General features: G+C 47.3%; 1 protein-coding gene across 1 annotated transcript; it reads left to right on the forward strand.

Annotated features, from left to right (window-relative positions):
- The first annotated feature begins 911 nt into the window (after positions 1–911).
- On the forward strand, positions 912–4,741 carry LOC120917104. Its single transcript, XM_040328149.1, has 3 exons — positions 912–1,137; positions 2,248–2,327; positions 3,652–4,741. The coding sequence occupies exon 3, from the start codon at positions 3,671–3,673 to the stop codon at positions 4,433–4,435; it is 765 nt and encodes a 254-aa protein (XP_040184083.1). The 5' UTR covers positions 912–1,137; positions 2,248–2,327; positions 3,652–3,670; the 3' UTR covers positions 4,436–4,741.
- The last annotated feature ends 15,259 nt before the right edge of the window (positions 4,742–20,000 follow it).

Here is a 20,000-nt window from a genome sequence, read left to right on the forward strand (position 1 = left end):
TCACTGCCCTCCCACCTCCTTCCCTTTACTTAGAACCCCCAAACATATATATGTATATATATTATAATTTTTATATATATATTTTTTTATTCTAAAACCCTAGAGACTAAAATGGCGGTCGTTGCAATACTTTCTATCACACCGTATTTGCGCAGCAGTTCTACAAGCGCAGTTTTTTGGGAAAAAATACACGTCTTATTTTTTAATTCGAAAAAAAAAAAAAAAACAGTAAAGTTAGCCCAATTTTTTTTTTTTTTATATTGTGAAAGATAATGTTACGCCGGGTAAATTGATACCCGAACATGTCACGCTTCAAAATTGCGCTCGCTCGTGGAATGGCGACAAACTTTTACCCTTTAAAATCTCCATAGGCGATGTTTAAAAAATTCTACAGGTTGCACGTTTTAAGTTACAGAGGATGTCTAGGGCTAGAATTATTGCTCTCGCTCTACCGATCGTGGCGACACCTCACATGTGTGGTTTGAACACCGTTTTCATATGTGTTCGCTTCTGCGCGAGAGCTCGGTGGGACGGGCGCGTTGCGGGCTCCTAACTTTTTCTTAGCTGGCTCCTAGATTCCAAGCAAATTTGTCAAGCCCTGGTTATTAGTACTCTCCTGGCTCTCATGACAGAGACGCTGTCTTCTTACACACTGCATCTCTGACCCGTAATTTCCAGCAGCCCCTCGGGTATAAGATATGTATTGTGCCAACATTGTGCCAACGTGGGTGGTTATGCCTTTGGAGGATAATCCCTTTTCAATCCTAATTTCCTGGCTGTCTGGAGGATCTGTAAACGTATTCTGGCTCCTCAGCTGTGAATGAGCATCTCACGATGTGAAACGCGTTGGCCACCTTTTTTCCTGTTGTTCATCTTTTTATTTTGACTGTAACATTTTGGATTATTTTTGGATTTTATTTAATAAAGACGTCATTCTACGGAGTGCGGCAGTCCAGGATATTTTCTTATCTTCTGGCTCATCGGCTTAGAAAATGTTCAATCCACTATAATTTTTTGTTCCTTTCCCCCCCCCCACAGACCTCACTGCAGGCAGAATACGGGGAGAAGTTCCTGGAGGCTCTGGAAAAGCTGCTTTGGGAATTCCTCTATCGGCTTCAGACGGCTCTTGAGCAAGAGGTATGAAGTGGCCCCCGGGGTGTAGAGACCGGGTACACATTATATTCGTATTTTAACCACTTTTGGTGGTATTTGATCACCTCTGCGGTTTTTATTTTTTGCGCTATAAACAAAAATAAAGCGACAATTTTGAAAAAAATTCAATATTTTTTTACTTTTTGCTATAATAAATATCCCCCAAAAATATATAAAAAAAACTTTTTTTTTTCCTCAGTTTAGGCCGATACGTATTCTTCTACATATTTTTGGTTAAAAAAAAATCGCAATAAGCGTATATTGATTGGTTTGCACAAAAGTTATAGCGTTTACAAAATGGGGGATAGATTTATGGCATTTTTATTTAATAAATTATTATTATTATTATTTTTTGTTTTTTACTAGTAATGGCGGAGATCTGCGTATTTTTTTTTTTTTTTTCGTGACTGCGACATTATGGCTGACACATCGGACACTTTTGACGCCATTTTGGGACCATTGTCTTTTATACAGCGATCAGTGCTATAAAAATGTACTGATTACTGTGTTAATGTCACTGGCAGGGAAGGGGGTTAAACACTAGGGAGCGATGAAGGGGTTAAGTGTGTCCTAGGGAGTTATTCTAACAGTGCGGGGGGGGGGGAATGGGCTGCCTGTGACCGATCACTGCTCCTGATGACAGGGAGCAGAAGATCACTGTCCTGTCACTAGGCAGAACAGGGGAGATGCCTTGTTTACTGTGCCAAGATCATGGGACAGCGCCGGACATTGAGTCCGCGGGTCCTGCGGGCACGGTCATGGAGCTCGCGGTGGGGGCACACGCCTGCACGGTGAGAAATTCATCGAGTCCACGGTACCTGCAGATCAGCTCCCGCCGTGTATAATCGCAGTGGTAAACGGGTCGCGCATGCGTGCCACAGACCCAGAAGTGCACGTCGCGTACTAGGAACGTGATCCTGCGCAGGAGAGAGCCGCCTTGCCACCGTCGCTATGTACAGTAGTCGGGCGACAAGCAGTTAAAGCTGAACTCCGGGAAAATGAAAACATACGAGGGAGCCCCACTGAAAAAGGGAGTTTTCATATTTCTAGAGTTTCGATTTTTTTGTATGACCTTTTTTTTTTTTTTTCCTTAAGGTCCCTAGAAGCAGAGAGCAGCCGCGCCTGCACAGAGAAGACAGCGTACGCACCCCCGTACTTCCCATCTCGCAGAGTAAGTCGCAACGCACCTTGTGAAGACGGGACCCCGGCCCGCTAATGTCAGGGTTGTATAATATGTTATCAGCCGGGAGCCCCTCCCCCGCGTGTTTCGTCACCTCCGAGAGGCCGGATATTCTGTTCACTCACTTTGTGAGTTGTTTTGTTTGTTCTTTGGAAGAACTGCCTATTTGTTCCGTGTCCCTCTAATAAAGTGTCACTTGTTTTCTAAAACATTGTGATTTATTTATTTTATTTCTGTAAGGAATGTTATTTAACCTTCTTGCTTACCGGGCGCTTTCACCCCCTTTCCTGCCCAGGCCAATATTCAGCTTTCAGCGCTGTCACACTTTGAATGACAATTACGCGGTCGTGCTACACTGTACACATAGGACATTTTTAGCTAACCGCTAATTTTTCTCCTTCATTGATGTACGCTGATAAGGCTGCATTGATAGGTGGCATAGCTAGTACTGATGGGTGGCAGTGATGTGCACTTATAGGCAGCAATGATTGGTGGCACTGGTGGGCACTGATTATTGTCACTGATATGCACTGGTTGGCACTTATATGCACTGGGCACTGATTATTGTCACTGGTGGGCACTGATTATTGTCACTGGTGGGCACTGATTATTGTCACTGGTGGGCACTGATTATTGTCACTGATTATTGTCACTGATTATTGTCACTGGTGGGCACTGATTATTGTCACTGGTGGGCACTGATTATTGTCACTGGTGGGCACTGATTATTGTCACTGATATGCACTGGGCACTGATTGGTGGCACTGATTATTGTCACTGGTGGGCACTGATTATTGTCACTGGTGGGCACTGATATGCACTGATTGGTGTCCTCACTGGTGGGCACAGATGAGGTGGCTGAGCCTCTTCCTCTTCGGGGACCGATGTCCCTTTCACAGAAGCCGGTGATCGGCTTTTTTTTTCTTCTCGCGCCGCCAGTGTGAGGAGAAAAAAAAAAAAAACGATTACCGATCCTCTGTTTACATCACGTGATTGTGTGGTAAGGGGCCGGGATTGGCCCCTTACCCCGATCTGTAATCCCCCAAGTCTCATTGACTCGGTGATCACTAAGCGCACCACACAGGGGGTGCGCGGCGAGCGTGCAAATGAGAGGACGTTGTATGACGGCCCCTCCGGGCAATGTAGGTCCGCGCTGTAGCCGTCATTCAGCTATGGTGCGGACGAGAACAGGTTAAAAAAATAAAATCTTCATCCCTATATTAACCCTTTTTTAATAAAAAAAAATTATTTAAATGATATTGTGGTAATTTTGTTGGGTTTACATCCTAGTTTATCTTTTTTATTTTTTGCTCAGGTAGTTCAGATAGGAGTGTGACGATGATGCAGCAGGACCGGAGTTATCTCTTCCGCACCGATTCGTCGGCCGAGGAACCCCACAATGGCTTGCCAGCCTGGGGTAAGAGGCGTCAGAATTGTCCGGGACCGGATTCCGCCAGCAAGGGGGACGGCGACGACTCTGACCAAACCATAATTGAGCTGGAGGGTTCCCAGGAAACCAACCTCGCCCGAGTGCCATCAGACCCCACTTGCAGCAGAAGAGCTTCGGATCAAATCATAGCCGCGGAGAAAGGGCGCGCCACATTTTTGGATATTTTCGGCTTTGACGGCAGCGAAAGTTCTGAAGTGAATCGCGTTGAGCATCTTTCTCCTCCGAACCCCCTACAGTCCCAGGAGGACGCGGGTCACGATGCGTGTTCAGAATTAGACCGCGGGGCAAAGAACAAGAGGAACAGCAGGGGAGGAACCAAAGTGACCCCGCCTAAAAGACACGCCCATGAGCAGCGGAACACTACGTCTTGTGTCTCTGGGGAACGGAGTGAAACGCGTGGTGGGCACTTGCCTCAAGGATTGACGTCTTGGAGGTTTCAACCGCAAGTCCACCTGAACCCGCTGCCTCCGGATCTGGTGAGGAAGTATATTCACCGGCCCCCCGACTGCGCAGAAAGTGATTCTCCTCCCTCGTCTGCGTTTTCTGGGCTGACGCAGAGCTCCTCCTCCTCGTATAGCGGGCTGGTGGACTCTTCCGTTACTCCCGACGATTACAGCAACGATCCGGACTATTATCCAGGCGGCCATGTTTGACACTTTGGGGACCAATTTTATCAATTTTAATCAACCTGAAAGATTATTGATTTGCACAACTAGGGAAAAAAAAAAATGTTGCGGGTAGATTATAAAAATGTGAAAATGTTGGGGTTCATCCGCAGAAGGGGCGACTCCCTGATCAATATTCCTACCTCACACGTTTCCTGGCAAATAGGGCTCAAAAATTGGTGGGCACTGTCTGCAACGATTGCCAATTGGGTTCTGGAAACGCCAAACAAGCGTAGATATTCGCCAGAACACCACGGATCGTCAAATTACGTCCAAAAGTTTTTATTGGGGGGGGGGGGGAAAGATCATATCACAAGAGATAGAGCAGTGATGGCGAACCTTGGCACCCCAGATGTTTTGGAACTACATTTCCCATGATGCTCATGCACTCTGCAGTGTAGCTAAGCATCATGGGAAATGTAGTTCCAAAACATCTGGGGTGCCAAGGTTCACCATCACTGGGATAGAGCAACGTTTGGAAGGGGGTTTTTTTTTTTTTTCTTACCAAAAATATGTAGAAGAATACGTATCGGCCTAAACTGAGGATTTTTTTTTTTTATATATATATATATTTTTGGGGAATATATTAATTGTAGCAAAAAGTAAATCTTGATTTTTATTTATTTATTTTTTACAAAAAACATGTAGCAGAATACATATTGGCCTAAACTGATGAAGATTTTTATTTTGTGGGGGGGGAGGGGTTATTATAGTAAAAAAAAAAAAACATTATTTTTTTGTTTATAGTGCAAAAAATAAAAACCGCTGCCATTACTAGTAAAAAAAAAATATATATATATATATATATATATAATGCCATAAAACGATCCCCTATTTTGTTTGCGCAAAAGTTATAGCGTCTACAAATCAATAATCAATCAGTTTGGTTGTTTTTTGTTTTACCAAAAATCTGTAGAAGAATACGTATCAGCCTAAACTGAGAAAAAACATTTTTTTATAAAGATTTTTTTGAGGGATATTTATTATAGTAAAAAATATTGTTTGTTTTTTTCAAAATTCTCTTTCTTTCTTTCTTTCTTTCTTTCTTTCTTTCTTTCTTTCTTTCTTTCTTTCTTTATAGCGCAAAAAATAAAAATCACATAGAAAGAAAGAAATCTCTATTTGTGGGGAAAAAAGGACGCCAATTTTGTTTGGGAGCCACGTCGCACGACCGCGCAATTGTCAGTTAAAGCGACGCAGTGCCGAATGGCCCCGGTCTTTAAGGGGGCAAATCCTTTCCGGTCCTAACAATAAACCATGAAGATAGTAGAGTTGCTAGATAATAGGACAACAAACATTTACCGTCTGTCCCCCCCCCCCCAAAAAAAAGGGACAGTCTTTTGCACCCCAAAGAGGAAGAAAAAGCCAAACGGCGCCGCAGGAAATGAACCTTCCAGGTTTTTCATTGAATTCCTTCTGCTTAAAATTCCGTGCAGCCGGGGGAATGTTGCAACCTCAGTGTGACTGTTGGGAATATAATTATTTTCTGGACGGTCGGAGTCTGTACACATTGTCCTGATCTGGTGTTTACACTCACCCTGTGCAGGCTGGAGCCCCCTGCTTGGGGGAGGGAGGGGGGAGGCAACCGCTGCGGGAAAACACGAAAACACCCCATACGCTTTCCATATGTCTGGAGGAAGGACGACTCCTCCCTCCTCCTCCTCCCTCCTCCAGACTTTCCTGCCAAAGGTTTATGAGATGAGGAAGCTGCTCTGCGTGCAACAGGTGGCATCAGACTTTTTTTTTTGTTTTTAAGTTGAGGCTGAACAGATAAAGAAATAAAAATAGACCCCTACAGTGCCTTGAAAAAGTATTCATACCCCTTGAAATTTCCTTTAATTCAGGGGTTGACAAATTTGCTTGGAATCTAGGAGCCAGCTAAAAAAGTTAGGAGCCAGAAAACGCGCCCTGTCCCGACGAGCTTGCGCGCAGAAGCGAACACATACGTGAGCAGCGCCCGCATATGTAAACGGTGTTCAAACCACACATGTGAGGTATCGCTGCGATTGGTAGAGCGAGAGCAATAATTCTAGCTCTAGACCTCCTCTGTAACTCAAAACATGCAACCTGTAGATTTTTTTTAAACGTCGCCTATGAAGATTTTAAAGGGTAAAAGTTTGTCGGCATTCCACGAACGGACGTAATTTTGAAGCGTGACATGTTGGGTATGAATTTACTCGGCGTAACATTATCTTTCATAATATAAAAAAAAAAATGGGGATAACTTTACTGTTGTCTTATTTTTTAATTAGAAAAAGTGTAATTTTTTTCCCCAAAAAAGTGCGCTTGTAAGACCGCTGTGCAAATACGGCGTGACAGAGTATTGCAACGATCGCCATTTTATTCTCTAGTGTGTTAAAAATATATATAATGTTTGGGGGTTCTAATTAGAGGGAAGAAGATGGCAGTGAAAATAGTGAAAAATTACATTAGAATTGCTGTTTAACTTGTAATGCTTAACTTGTAATACCAACGGCTACCACCAGATGGCGCCAGCTTACACATCTGGTGGTAATAACTTGTAATACCAACGGCTCACCACCAGATGGTGCCAGCTCACAAAAAAAATATGTTTTTTTTTTTTTTTTTTGCCCCCCTTCCAAGCCAAGCCAAAAATGCATCCAAAGTCGGGGGTCGTCTTATACGCCGGATCTGTCTCCGTCAGGCTGCGGGCATCCATGTTTGAGGCTGCGGGCATCCATGTTTGAGGCTGCGGGCATCCATGTTTGAGGCTGCGGGCATCCATGTTTGAGGCTGCGGGCATCCATGTTTCAGGCTGCGGGCATCCATGTTTCAGGCTGCGGGCATCCATGTTTCAGGCTGCGGGCATCCATGTTTCAGGCTGCGGACCTCCATGTTTCAGGCTGCGGGCATCCATGTTTCAGGCTGCGGGCATCCATGATTCAAAAGCCGCGCCTCCTCCTCAGTCTGTTCCGTGATAGGCGGGACACTCATTTTCCCAGCAGCGCCTCTGTTCAGTGTTCCGCCTATCACATATGCCTTCTCATCCTCGAAAGAGAGGACGTCCGTGATAGGCGGAACACTGAACAGAGGCCCCGCTGGTAAAATTAGTGTTCTGCCTATCACGGGACAGTCTGAGGAGGAGGCGCGGCTTTTGAATCGTGGATGCCCATAGCCTGAAACATGGATGTCCGCAGGAAAAAAATAAGGTAGGGAGATCGTCTTGGCCGGCACAGTGGAGGCATGTGATGGACAGTGGAGGCATGGAATGGCACAGTGGGGGCATGTAATGGAATGGCACAGTGGGGCATGTAATGTAATGGCACAGTGGGGCATGTAATGTAATGGCACAGTGGGGCATGTAATGGAATGGCACAGTGGGGCATGTAATGGAATGGCACAGTGGGGCATGTAATGGAATGGCACAAGGAGGCATGTAATGGCACAGTGGGGCATGTAATGGAATGGCACAAGGGGGCATGTAATGTAATGGCACAAGGGGGCATGTAATGGAATGGCACAGTGGGGCATGTAATGGAATGGCACAAGGAGGCATGTAATGGCACAGTGGGGCATGTAATGTAATGGCACAGTGGGGCATGTAATGGAATGGCACAGTGGGGCATGTAATGGAATGGCACAGTGGGACATGTAATGGAATGGCACAGTGGGGCATGTAATGGAATGGCACAGTGGGGGCATGTAATGGAATGGCACAGTGGGGCATGTAATGGAATGGCACAAGGAGGCATGTAATGGAATGGCACAGTGGGGCATGTAATGGAATGGCACAAGGAGGCATGTAATGGAATGGCACAGTGGGGCATGTAATGGAATGGCACAGTGGGGGTAGTAAATGGAATGGCACAGTGGGGGCATGTAATGGAGTGGCACAGTGGGGAATGGAATGGCACAAGGAGGCATGTAATGGAATGGCACAGTGGGGCATGTAATGGAGTGGCACAGTGGGATTTGAAAAAAAGCCTGTTCCTGTCAGCGGTTGTTCCGGCTCCCCCTCAGCTTCCAGACAGACTGGTAGGAAGGGGGTCGTCTTATACGCCGGCAAATACGGTAAATGTATTTTCTGTGATAGAGTGATGGGGAACCTTGGCACCCCAGATGTTTTGGAACTACATTTCCCATGATGCTCAACTACACTGCAGAGTGCCGGAGCATCATGGGAAATGTAGTTCCAAAACACCTGGGGTGCCCAGGCTCACCATCACTGTGATAGACCAACACAAAGTGGCACATAATTGTGAAGTGGAATAAAAATGATACAAATAAATATGTGAAAAGTGTGGGGGGAGGGGCATTTGTATGGCGCCCCCCGGAGTCAATATTTTGTAGAACCCCCTTTCTCTACAAGTCTTTTTGGGGGTGTCTCTACCAGCTTTGCACATCTAGAGAGGGACATTTCTGCCCATTCCTCTTCTTTGTAAAATATCTCAAGCTCTGTCAGATTGGATGGAGAGCGTCTGTGATCAGGAATTTTCAAGTCTTGCCACAGATTCTCAATGGGATTTAGGTCTGGACTGTATAAACAACAACAGGGGTTGATCAAGCGCTCTCCAGATAAAGTGGCAAAGTAGCTAATTGGAGAAATATGGGAAGGGATAGGGGAGAAAAATGGGAAGGGGACGGACAGAACCCTGCAAGTGCAGTAGCTGATTTATAATTATAAAACCACTCCCATACAGATTCACTACAGTTGAACCTCGGATTACGAGGATAATCCGTTCAAGGAGAATGCTTGTAATCCAAAGCACTCGCATTTCAAAGCGAATTTCCCCATAGAAGTCAATGGAAACGAAAATAATTTGTTCCGCATTGACTTCAATGGCATGCAATACCGCATGTGGCCAGAGGTGGGAGGGAGCTGGAGAGCCTCGGAAAGGCCCGAGGACAGCTCGGCTGAACTCAGGAACGGAGTTCTTCTGAGCATTTCTGATCGACTCGGCTCCGGCGCCCCCCTCCCCACTTCAGGCCAAATGCGGTACTGCACACCGCTGTGGCTTGAATCCTGCTCGTTTTGCAAACCTAGTCAGGATTTTTCTAGTCACGCGGCTTCCGGCCAGTCAGAGCGGTAGTCCACGGCCCCCCGTAAAATAAGAGGGGCGAAGATGGACGCGCCGTGCACAGCGGACGGTGCAGGCTTCGTTTGCGGGTAAGTGTCATATAATGGGCTAGTATGTGATTCATACTAGCCCATTATGGCTTTCATTTGCAGGGTTTACACAGAGCAAAACAGAAAGTAAAACCCGTCGGGGTTTACTTCCTCTCAAGTTCTAGAGAGGGGTTTGGGGGGTACATTTTGGTCATGCCTGGAGAAGAGCTTTTTCAGCTTGAGCTGTTGAGATTTGTAACCAGGCTTTTTTTCAACAATGGGCAAGAAAAGGAACCTAAAGTGCCACCTGCTGTCCAAAAAAAGATATAAATAAATGTTATTTATTAGACTGGGTCCTAATAAAGCAACACAACCTCTGCATTGTCCCCTTTTATTTACTGATGTTTTGCATGGCTGCCATGTTTATTTACTTAACATGGGCTTGAGCTGTTGAGGACGGAAACTCCCCCTTTGTTGTTGACTTGGGTACCGAGGAGTCTTTACGTACGCAGTCCTGTCATACCGCGAGGCACGCTGTAGAACCTTTGCGGCGTTTTTGCGTGTTTGTGCAGACTCGTTATCTGGGATAACCTTTGAGAGTGACGGTGGGGCAGTGGAGTGATGTAAGAGAGTCCTGTGTATTTTATTCTTCTGTTCTGCCCTGTGGTGAACTCTCCATGCAGTTCCGGGAACCTCGGGCCCCTGTGACTCATCCCCGCATACAGTTGGTTGGGGGCCGGAGATCGCAACAATCCGGCCTTGAAGCATTGACGTCACAGAGGTGTGCGCACCTAAAAGCACAAGCAGATATTTTTTTCTCTCCCGATTGTGATGGCCTATAGAGATCCTGGATCCCGTTATGCTATTTTAACCACTTTCCGCCCGGCCTATAGCAGAATGACGGCCGGGCGGTAGTTCAGTTATCCTGACTGTGCGTCATATGGCGTCCAGCAGGATAACAGCCGTCGGAGGCTCTTTACCACGTGATTAGCCGTGTCCAATCACGATGTAAACAGGAAGAGCCGTTGTTTGGCTTTTCCTCACTCGTGTCTGACAGACGCAAGTAGAGGCGAGACGATCAGCTGCTCTCCTGCCAGTGGGGGGTCTGTGCTGATTCTTTATAAGAATCCGCACAGACCCCCCCCCCCCCCACTGGCAGGAGAGCAGCCGATCGTCTCGCCTCTACTTGCGTCTGTCAGACACGAGTGAGGAAAAGCCGAACAACGGCTCTTCCTGTTTATTATAGCAAAAAGTAAAAAATATTGAATTTTTTTCAAAATTGTTGCTCTATTTTTGTTTATAGCGCAAAAAATAAAAACCGCAGAGGTGATCAAATACCACCAAAAGAAAGCTCTATTTGTGGGAAAAAAAGGACGCCAATTTTGTTTGGGAGCCACGTCGCACGACCGTGCAATTGTCTGTTAAAGCGACGCAGTGCAGAATCGCAAAACCCGGCCGGGTCCTTTAGCTGCATTTTGGTCCGGGTCTTAAGTGGTTAATATCAGCGGGTTCAGTCTCAACTGATGGCCTATAAAAAGGTGTCTCCTGCATTCCCTCGCGTTCTCGCTGAAAAAAAAAAGCCTTGTGTATAGTGTAGCTCCATTGTAATGTCAGCTCTTCTCCAGCAACAAAGCTCTGCCTCTACTGTAGTTCTCAAACTTTTCTAAGAAAAATAAATAAAAAGTTGAAAGCTGTTCCTTGGCTCCAGGCCATAGAGCCGGCACTGAGATCCAGAGCCTGGAGGAACGATCATGGAATTAATTAAAACCATAAAAATAGTTATTAACCCTCATCGGCATTCTGTGTTTGGATCATGGTTGGCCACAATCGAAACGCAGAACGCCAACTGGAGCTGGTAACTATTACTGTATCCCGCAAATTTATTCCACAGTTGTGAGATAATTCCCATCATCCAGGCAAAACGTTTGATCTACAGTGAGGAAAGGTTAGAAGGATAGAATAATTTCATTATTAAAAACGATCTGTGTCCAATGGCGCCCCGTCCATAGGCTTTCCGAGTACAGCCCTCGGCTCCCGGATGTCTTATCCTCGCAACGTACGGGGGCTGCGTCCCTTGGATAAGACTGACGGCCGTCTCAGCCAATCAGGTTCACCGATTCTGGTTATAGGTAACCTGATTGGCTGAAGCATCATCGAGGGCGGTAGAGGACATCGAGGGACGTGGAAGCAGACAGGCAAGTGCATTTTACAGGGCACAGAGGTGACAAAGGGCACAGTGGCATCAATGGGTACAGTGGTAAAGGGCACAGTGGCGACAAAGAGTACAGTGGCATCAATTAAAGGGCACAGTGACATACACAGTGGCAACAATGGGCACAGTGGCGACAATTAAAGGGCACAGTGGTGACAATTGGCACAGTGGCGACAATTGAAGGGCACAGTGGCTGCATTTGATGGCATGGCACAGTTGTGACAATTGATGGCACAGTCCTTGACTTGTGGGGGGATATCTGAATGATGCCTGCAGCTAGAGTGTCAGAGAAGCTAGTAGACCAGACTGTGTGACTGCACAGAGGAGACCAAAAACGCATGTAGGTGAAAATATAATAATTTAATAAGATAAGTGAACAACACCAAAACCAATAAACAGTGACCCAAAAATAACTATAGACAATATGTACAAAAATGGGAGATACCAGAATCGTAGTAAAAGCCGGGCCGAGGTCATACACAAGGGGATATCAGCAGGTGGGTAAGGATGGAAAACCAACAGGAACAGGGAGGGGACGGATGGAAAAGCTGCAGAGTAGGGATCCAAAGTAATCAGGGGACATGTACCGGATGGGATCGGGTCAGGTAAGATGCAGGCTCAAGGTCAGGGAGATAGATATCAAGGCGAGGTGTGCTTGTACTCACCGGGTATAAATAGGGATCTCAATGATTGGCTTCAAGTCACACCTGAGCGCAGAAAGTGCAGGATGCTCCACACTGCCAGGATCCATCCGCTGGTGGAGACCAGTACTGCGTCCCAAAGATGATATAACACCAGCAGGGAGAAGTTCTCCTGAGGCCTTGTACAGACGAGCAGACATGTCCGATGAAAACGGTCCGTGGACCGTTTTCATCGGACATGTCTGCTGGGAGGTCTTGGTCTGATGTGTGTACACACCATCAGACCAAAATCCCCGCGGACAGAGAACGCGGTGACGTAGACGACACCGACGTTCTCTGACACGGAAGGTCAATGCTTACAATCAATTCGACGCATGCGCGGGATTTCAGGCCAGCGGACATGTCCGATGAGTCGTACTAACCATCGGACATGTCCGACGGACAGGCTTCCAGCGGACAAGTTTCTTCGCATGCTTTTGTCCGCTGGAAACCTGTCCGCTAGGCCGGAAAACTGTCCGGTAGGCCCTACACACGGTCGGACATGTCCGCGGACCAGTTTCAGCGGACATGTTCGGTCGTGTGTACAAGGCCTGCCAGGAGACACCTGCTGGTGGACCACAGTACTGCAAGCCAAATAATAATAAATATGACCAGAGGATGGAACCTTTCCTGACATAGAGGCATCAATCGGATATCATTCATGCCGGCGATTCTGCGCACAATAAGAATGATCATAGCGGCAGTTCTGCCGATTGATCGTTCTTATAGGTGACGGGAGGGGACATCCTCCCACCGCCTTCCGGTGCTTCTCCGGGCTCTCCTCTCCTGAAGAAGCTCATAGAGCGCAACATGTTGAGCTGTATCATTGCAGTCTTTTATGCATGTGGCGAAAGTTCATGTATTTAACACGGGTGGTTTTTACTTATGCTGCTTGTTTTTTTACTTTTATAATAAAACATTGAAATTTTATAACGCTGTTAATGTGTTTCTACCAATCCTATTGAACACTGTTTAGAGTCCGGGGGCTTGTCACCCCCTCTCCCGTTCCTCTTTTCCATTAATATGGGATGTGGTGTTCTGATTTGAATGTCTCTACCCTAGTACTCTAAATCGAATAGTTCCCACTTAGTTTCTAGGGGTCCGTCTTGGTTGCTAGGGGTTCCCACTTGCCCCACCCTTACTCCCGCTTGCTCATTACTCAACGACCAGTCCAGGGAATTTGATGTTTCTGTATTTTATTTTGGAACTTCGATGGGAGAAGAGATGAGTGGGATACTTCAAACTGGAAGTATTCACTAAAGGATAAGGGCAACTCTCACTTGGCCTCACCGGATTGGTAGTAGAAGTTTGACCTTTCTTCCAGAATCGCATTTGTGAGGTCAGGCACTAATTCATCCCAAAGGTGTTCTATCGGGTTGAGGTCAGGACTCTGTACAGGCCAGTCAAGTTCCTCCTCCCCAAACTCGCTCATCCATGTCTTTATGGACATTTGTGCACTGGTGCGCAGTCATGTTGGAACAGGAAGGGGCCGTCCCCAAACTGTTCCCACAAAGTTGGGAGAATGAAATTGTCCAAAATGTCTCGGTATGCTGACGCCTTAAGAGTTCCCTTTACTGGAACTAAGGGGCCCAAACCCAACCCCTGAAAAACAACCCCACGCCATAATCCCCCCTCCACCAAATGATTTGGACCAGTGCACAAAGCAAGATCCATAAAGACATGGATGAGCGAGTTTGGGGTGGAGGAACTTGACTGCTCTGCACAGAGTCCTGGCCTCAACCCAAACACCTTTGGGATGAATTCGAACGGAGACTGCGAGCCAGGCCTTCTCGTCCAACATCAGTGCCTGACCTCACAAATGCTCTTCTGGAAGAATGGTCAGACATTCCCATAGACACCCTCCTAAACCTTGTGGACGGCCTTCCCAGAAGAGTTGAAGCTGTTATAGCTGCAAAGGGCGGGGCCAACTCAATATTGAACCCTACAGACTAAAACTGGGATGCCAATAAAGTTCATGGGCCGGATTCAGGTAGATCCGCGCATTGTTACGGCGGCGCAGCGTATCGCATTTACGCTACGCCGCTGTAAGTCAGAGAGGCAAGTGCTGTATTCACAAAGCACTTGCCTCCTAAGTTACGGCGGCGCAGCGTAAATGGGGCCGGCGTAAGCGCGCCTAATTCAAATGAGGATGAGGGGGCGTGTTTTATGTGAATTATTGGTGACCCAACATGATTGACGTTTTTCCCAAACGGCGCATGCGCCGTCCGTGGAATTTCCCAGTGTGCATTGCTCCAAAGTACGCCGCAAGGACGTCATTGGTTTCGACGTAGATTACATCCAGCCCCATTCACGGACGACTTACGCAAACGACGTAAAATTTTCAAATTTCGACGCGGGATCGACGGCCATACTTAACATTGGCTACGCCACCTAGGGGGCAGCTTTATCTATACGCGGCATATCTCTTACGGAAACGGCGTATCTTTACTGCGACGGCAAAGCGTACGTTCGTGAATCGGCGTATCTAGTCATTTACATATTCTACGCCGAAATCAACGGAAGCGCCACCTAGCGGCCAGCGAAAAAATTGCACCCTAAGATAAGACGGCGCAGGCCGTCGTATCTTAGCTAGGTTTAAGTGTATCTCAGTTTGAGAATACACTTAAACTTACGACGGGCATAGATTCCGAGTTACGTCGCGTATCTACTGATACGCCGGCGTAACTCTTTATGAATCCGGCCTTATGTGTGTGTCAAGGCAATATAGTGTATATTGTTCTTTGCACCATCTCACAGATCTAGTTGGACAAATTCACCAGCGAGAAAGCCAAGCTAGCAAACATATTGCTTTACCCTGACACACGAAAAAAGCTTCAACAAACACACCGGCTTTGAATAAATGATCTGTAACTTTACTGATGAAACCCAGTAGAAGATGTCGTGATTCATGAAGCCAAGAGATAAATCCCCCCTTTTTTTTTTAGAGGTAATCATTGTTTGAGCTCTTGTGTTAACAGTACAGAGTAACATTACTAAAATCTGAACTTGGGTGGCTGTCGGGGGTTTTCAGTTGCTGAGCTTCACCAGCCAGAAGGTTTCTGCGTCCTGAAGTTGCTCTGGCGTTGCACTGCGGCCAGTGCTCGCACTCCTCCACTTGTACTGCATTTATCAAGCAGTAGTACAACAGCTACAACTCCATTTGAACACCTACAAACTCCTGGACCCGCTACAATCTGGTTTCCGCTCAGGCCACGGGACAGAAACTGCACTTCTCAAAATATGGGATGACGCCCGCAAACAAACTGAAAAAAAAAAACATCAAACGCAGCTGCTGTACCCATCAATTGCCGCCACTGTGCCCATCAATTGCTGCCAGTGTGCCCATCAATTTCTGCCAGTGTGCCCCATAAATTGCTGCAAGTGTGCCCATCAATTTCTGCCAATGTGCCCCATCAATTGCTGCCAGTGTGCCCCATCAATTGCTGCCAGTGTGCCCCATCATTTGCCACCAGTGTGTCCCATCAATTGCCGCCAGTGTGCCCCATCAATTGCTGCCAGTGTGCCCCATCAATTGCTGCCAGTGTGCCCCATCAATTGCTGCCAGTGTGCCCCATCATTTGCTGCCAGTGTGCCCATTAACTGCTGCTACTGGCCCCATCAATTGCTGCCAGTGTGCTCCATTAATTGCTGCACGTGTGCCCAACAATTGCTGCCAGTGTGCCCCATCAATTGCCGCCAGTGTGCCCCATCAAATGCTGCCCCAGTGTGAATCCTCCGCCCTGCACTTACCTGTCTCGTGTCAAGGTGCTGTCCTCCACGCTCCAAGAGTCCTTGATGTCTTCTCCCGTTCTCTTCTTGTCCTCTGCTATGATTGGATGCCTGATAGGCGTCCAATCACAGCACCTGTTGCTTCAGCCAATCAGGTGACAGGTAACCAGACCCGGTGCACCTGATTGGCTGAGAGGCGGGTCAGTGTTAGGAAAGCGATCTATTCGCTTCCCCAACACAACACCAGCATTGCGCCTGCTGTTTACCAATTTGGAAGCCTGTTAGAGCCCACAGCTCTAATCAGGCTCTTCCAAAAAAAGAACACAGCTGTAATTCAGATGCCCGACGTTAACAATTAATGGCACCGCAAGCGTGATTTTTTTCCAGGGACGTGCACAGAAACACGTCCGCTGTCAAGAGATCTATGTCTCTGCCGTACAGTATGAAGCTTCCTCAATAACCGCAAGGTTATTCGCACACCATACAGAGTAAATAACGGCTGCTTCTAGATCAATGCCTATCTATAGAAAGGTACCTTTATGTATATAACCTAAATTTCAAAACTCCGAAGTCTGCACAAATACAGAAATGATCCGGGACTGGACTTCAGCCAACTATAGCAAAGGATTCCAACATAACATTAGTCACGTTCAACGTGAGCTTAAATGTCCATCAACTTACCAGATGTCTCATCTTTTCCTGCGTTTCTTCAAAGCAGATTTTTACTATGAAAACTTCTCCGGCCCATTTGTGGTAAAAATATAAAAATTATAGAATTCCAAAAATCCATCCCTCCTTCCAGGCATGGTATAGGTGGAGGGCAGATAACTACGCACCCTCCTAGTTAGTCAATTTAAGTTAGCCCCTCTGTAGTCAGTGAAGGAGGGGGTTGATTGCTCTAGTCTGCTCAGTGTCTCACGGGCTCCTAAATTGATTACTACCCCCTGTATTCTAAAAGATTCTAGACTTAAAGTGAAGGAAGAATAGAGAGGCAGCAGGTCAGACCAGAGGCCTCAACCTACCACTAGGCAGCAGGTCAGACCAGAGGCCTCAACCTACCACTAGGCAGCAGGTCAGACCAGAGGCCTCAACCCACCACTAGGCAGCAGGTCAGACTAGAGGCCTCAACCCACCACTAGGCAGCAGGTCAGACCAGAGGCCTCAACCTACCACTAGGCAGCAGGTCAGACTAGAGGCCTCAACTTACCACTAGGCAGCAGGTCAGACCAGAGGCCTCAACCAACCACTAGGCAGCAGGTCAGACTAGAGGCCTCAACCTACCACTAGGCAGCAGGACAGACCAGAGACCTCAACCCACCACTAGGCAGCAGGTCAGACTAGAGGCCTCAACCCACCACTAGGCAGCAGGTCAGACTAGAGGCCTCAACCTACCACTAGGCAGCAGGACAGACCAGAGACCTCAACCTACCACTAGGCAGCAGGTCAGACTAGAGGCCTCAACCTACCACTAGGCAGTAGGTCAGACTAGAGGCCTCAACCTACCACTAGGCAGCAGGACAGACTAGAGGCCTTAACCTACCACTAGGGAGCAGGACAGACCAGAGACCTCAACCTAGCACTAGGCAGCAGGTCAGACTAGAGGCCTCAACCTACCACTAGGCAGCAGGTCAGACTAGAGGCCTTAACCTACCACTAGGGAGCAGGACAGACCAGAGACCTCAACCTACCACTAGGCAGTAGGTCAGACTAGAGGCCTCAACCTACCACTAGGCAGCAGGTCAGACTAGAGGCCTCAACCTACTACTAGGCAGCAGGACAGACTAGAGACCTTAATCTACCACTAGGCAGCAGGTCAGACTAGAGGCCGCAACCTACCACTAGGCAGCAGGTCAGACCAGAGACCTCAACCAACACTAGGCAGCAGGTCAGACTAGAGGCCGGTCGTGGGTTACGACGAAAATAATAATAATAATAATTTAATATTTACTGGCATAAAAATGAAAAGTCCAGTAAGCCGCCAAATTGAAGCAAACGATTGTAAATGGAGGTCTTTCAGAAAAAAAACACACACCTCATGTTTGACAAGTGTCCAAAGCAGGAACAATTGGATTAGTTATCTATAACATTTACAAGCTTGGATTGAAAGTTTAGAACAATGATGTGTTTTGCAACCAAACAAGAGATGTTTAAGGAGACAATCCCACCATAGGAACCTTTCTACAGATAGCTAAACTGACCAGCTTCTAATTTTTATGAGCCCTTGGTGGAAACGAAAGACAAGGCCTGATGTGTATTCAAGATGTTTGAACTGGTTTCAAGTGAGGATATATACCCATTGTGGGGTAGTTTTAGTGGACACCAATGTTTCCTCTATCTGTCCTAAAAACAATGGATGATGTTGACCAAAGAAAAGAATCCCTAAGGAGAAACTGTTTACACAGCTGATCAGCACTAGGCAGCAGGTCAGACCAGAGGCCTCAACCTACCACTAGGCAGCAGGTCAGACCAGAGGCCTCAACCTACCACTAGGCAGCAGGTCAGACCAGAGGCCTCAACCTACCACTAGGCAGCAGGTCAGACTAGAGGCCTCAACCTACCACTAGATAGCAGGTCAGACTAGAGGCCGCAACCTACCACTAGGCAGCAGGACAGACTAGAGGCCTTAACCCACCACTAGGCAGCAGGACAGACTAGAGGCCTCAACCTACCACTAGGCAGCAGGTCAGACCAGAGACCTCAACCTACCACTAGGCAGCAGGTCAGACCAGAGGCCTCAACCTACCACTAGGCAGCAGGTCAGACTAGAGGCCTCAACCTACCACTAGGCAGCAGGACAGACCAGAGACCTCAACCTACCACTAGGCAGCAGGTCAGACTAGAGACCTCAACCTACCACTAGATAGCAGGTCAGACTAGAGGCCGCAACCTACCACTAGGCAGCAGGTCAGACCAGAGACCTCAACCTACCACTAGGCAGCAGGTCAGACTAGAGGCCTCAACCTACCACTAGGCAGCAGGTCAGACTAGAGGCCTCAACCTACCACTAGGGAGCAGGTCAGACTAGAGGTCTCAACCTACCACTAGGCAGCAGAACACACTAGAGACCTCAACCTACCACTAGGCAGCAGGTCAGACTAGAGGCCTCAACCTACCACTAGGGAGCAGGTCAGACTAGAGGTCTCAACCTACCACTAGGCAGCAGAACACACTAGAGACCTCAACCTACCACTAGGCAGCAGGACAGACCAGTGACCTCAACCTACCACTAGGCAGCAGGACAGACCAGAGACCTCAACCTACCACTAGGCAGCAGGTCAGACTAGAGGCCTCAACATACCACTAGGCAGCAGGTCAGACTAGAGGCCTCAACCTACCACTAGGCAGCAGAACACACTAGAGACCTCAACCTACCACTAGGCAGCAGGACAGACCAGAGACCTCAACCTACCACTAGGCAGCAGGACAGACCAGAGACCTCAACCTACCACTAGGCAGCAGGTCAGACTAGAGGCCTCAACATACCACTAGGCAGCAGGACAGACCAGAGGCCTCAACCTACCACTAGTGTTGTACTTCACCGCGTTCTTGACGTTCGGAATTTCGGACAACATTTGTGTGACCGTGTGTATGCAACACAAGTTTGAGTTGGGAAAATTCCGCCGGGAAAAAAAAAACACGATTTTGCTGTCGGAAATTCCAATCATGTGTACGCGGCATAAAGTGAGAATACCGAGATACAGTATATATATGTATGTAAGGTCCCAAAATATTTGTATTAACACAAAAGAGGACTTTTGTCTTGAGTGGAGTTATCCTTAAGGCAACTGTACTCCATTGTTTTGAGGAAGGAGCAATGATATGCCCACAAGGGAATTGCGGCACCATAAATCTTCAATCAGTAGG

This window comes from Rana temporaria, chromosome 11 (genome assembly GCF_905171775.1).
Source record: "Rana temporaria chromosome 11, aRanTem1.1, whole genome shotgun sequence".
Taxonomy (NCBI): domain Eukaryota; kingdom Metazoa; phylum Chordata; class Amphibia; order Anura; family Ranidae; genus Rana; species Rana temporaria.

What these genes read in the sequence shown, in the direction of transcription:
- LOC120917104 (XM_040328149.1), top strand. Translation starts at nt 3,671, where the DNA reads ATGATGCAGCAGGACCGGAGTTATCTCTTCCGCACCGATTCGTCGGCC.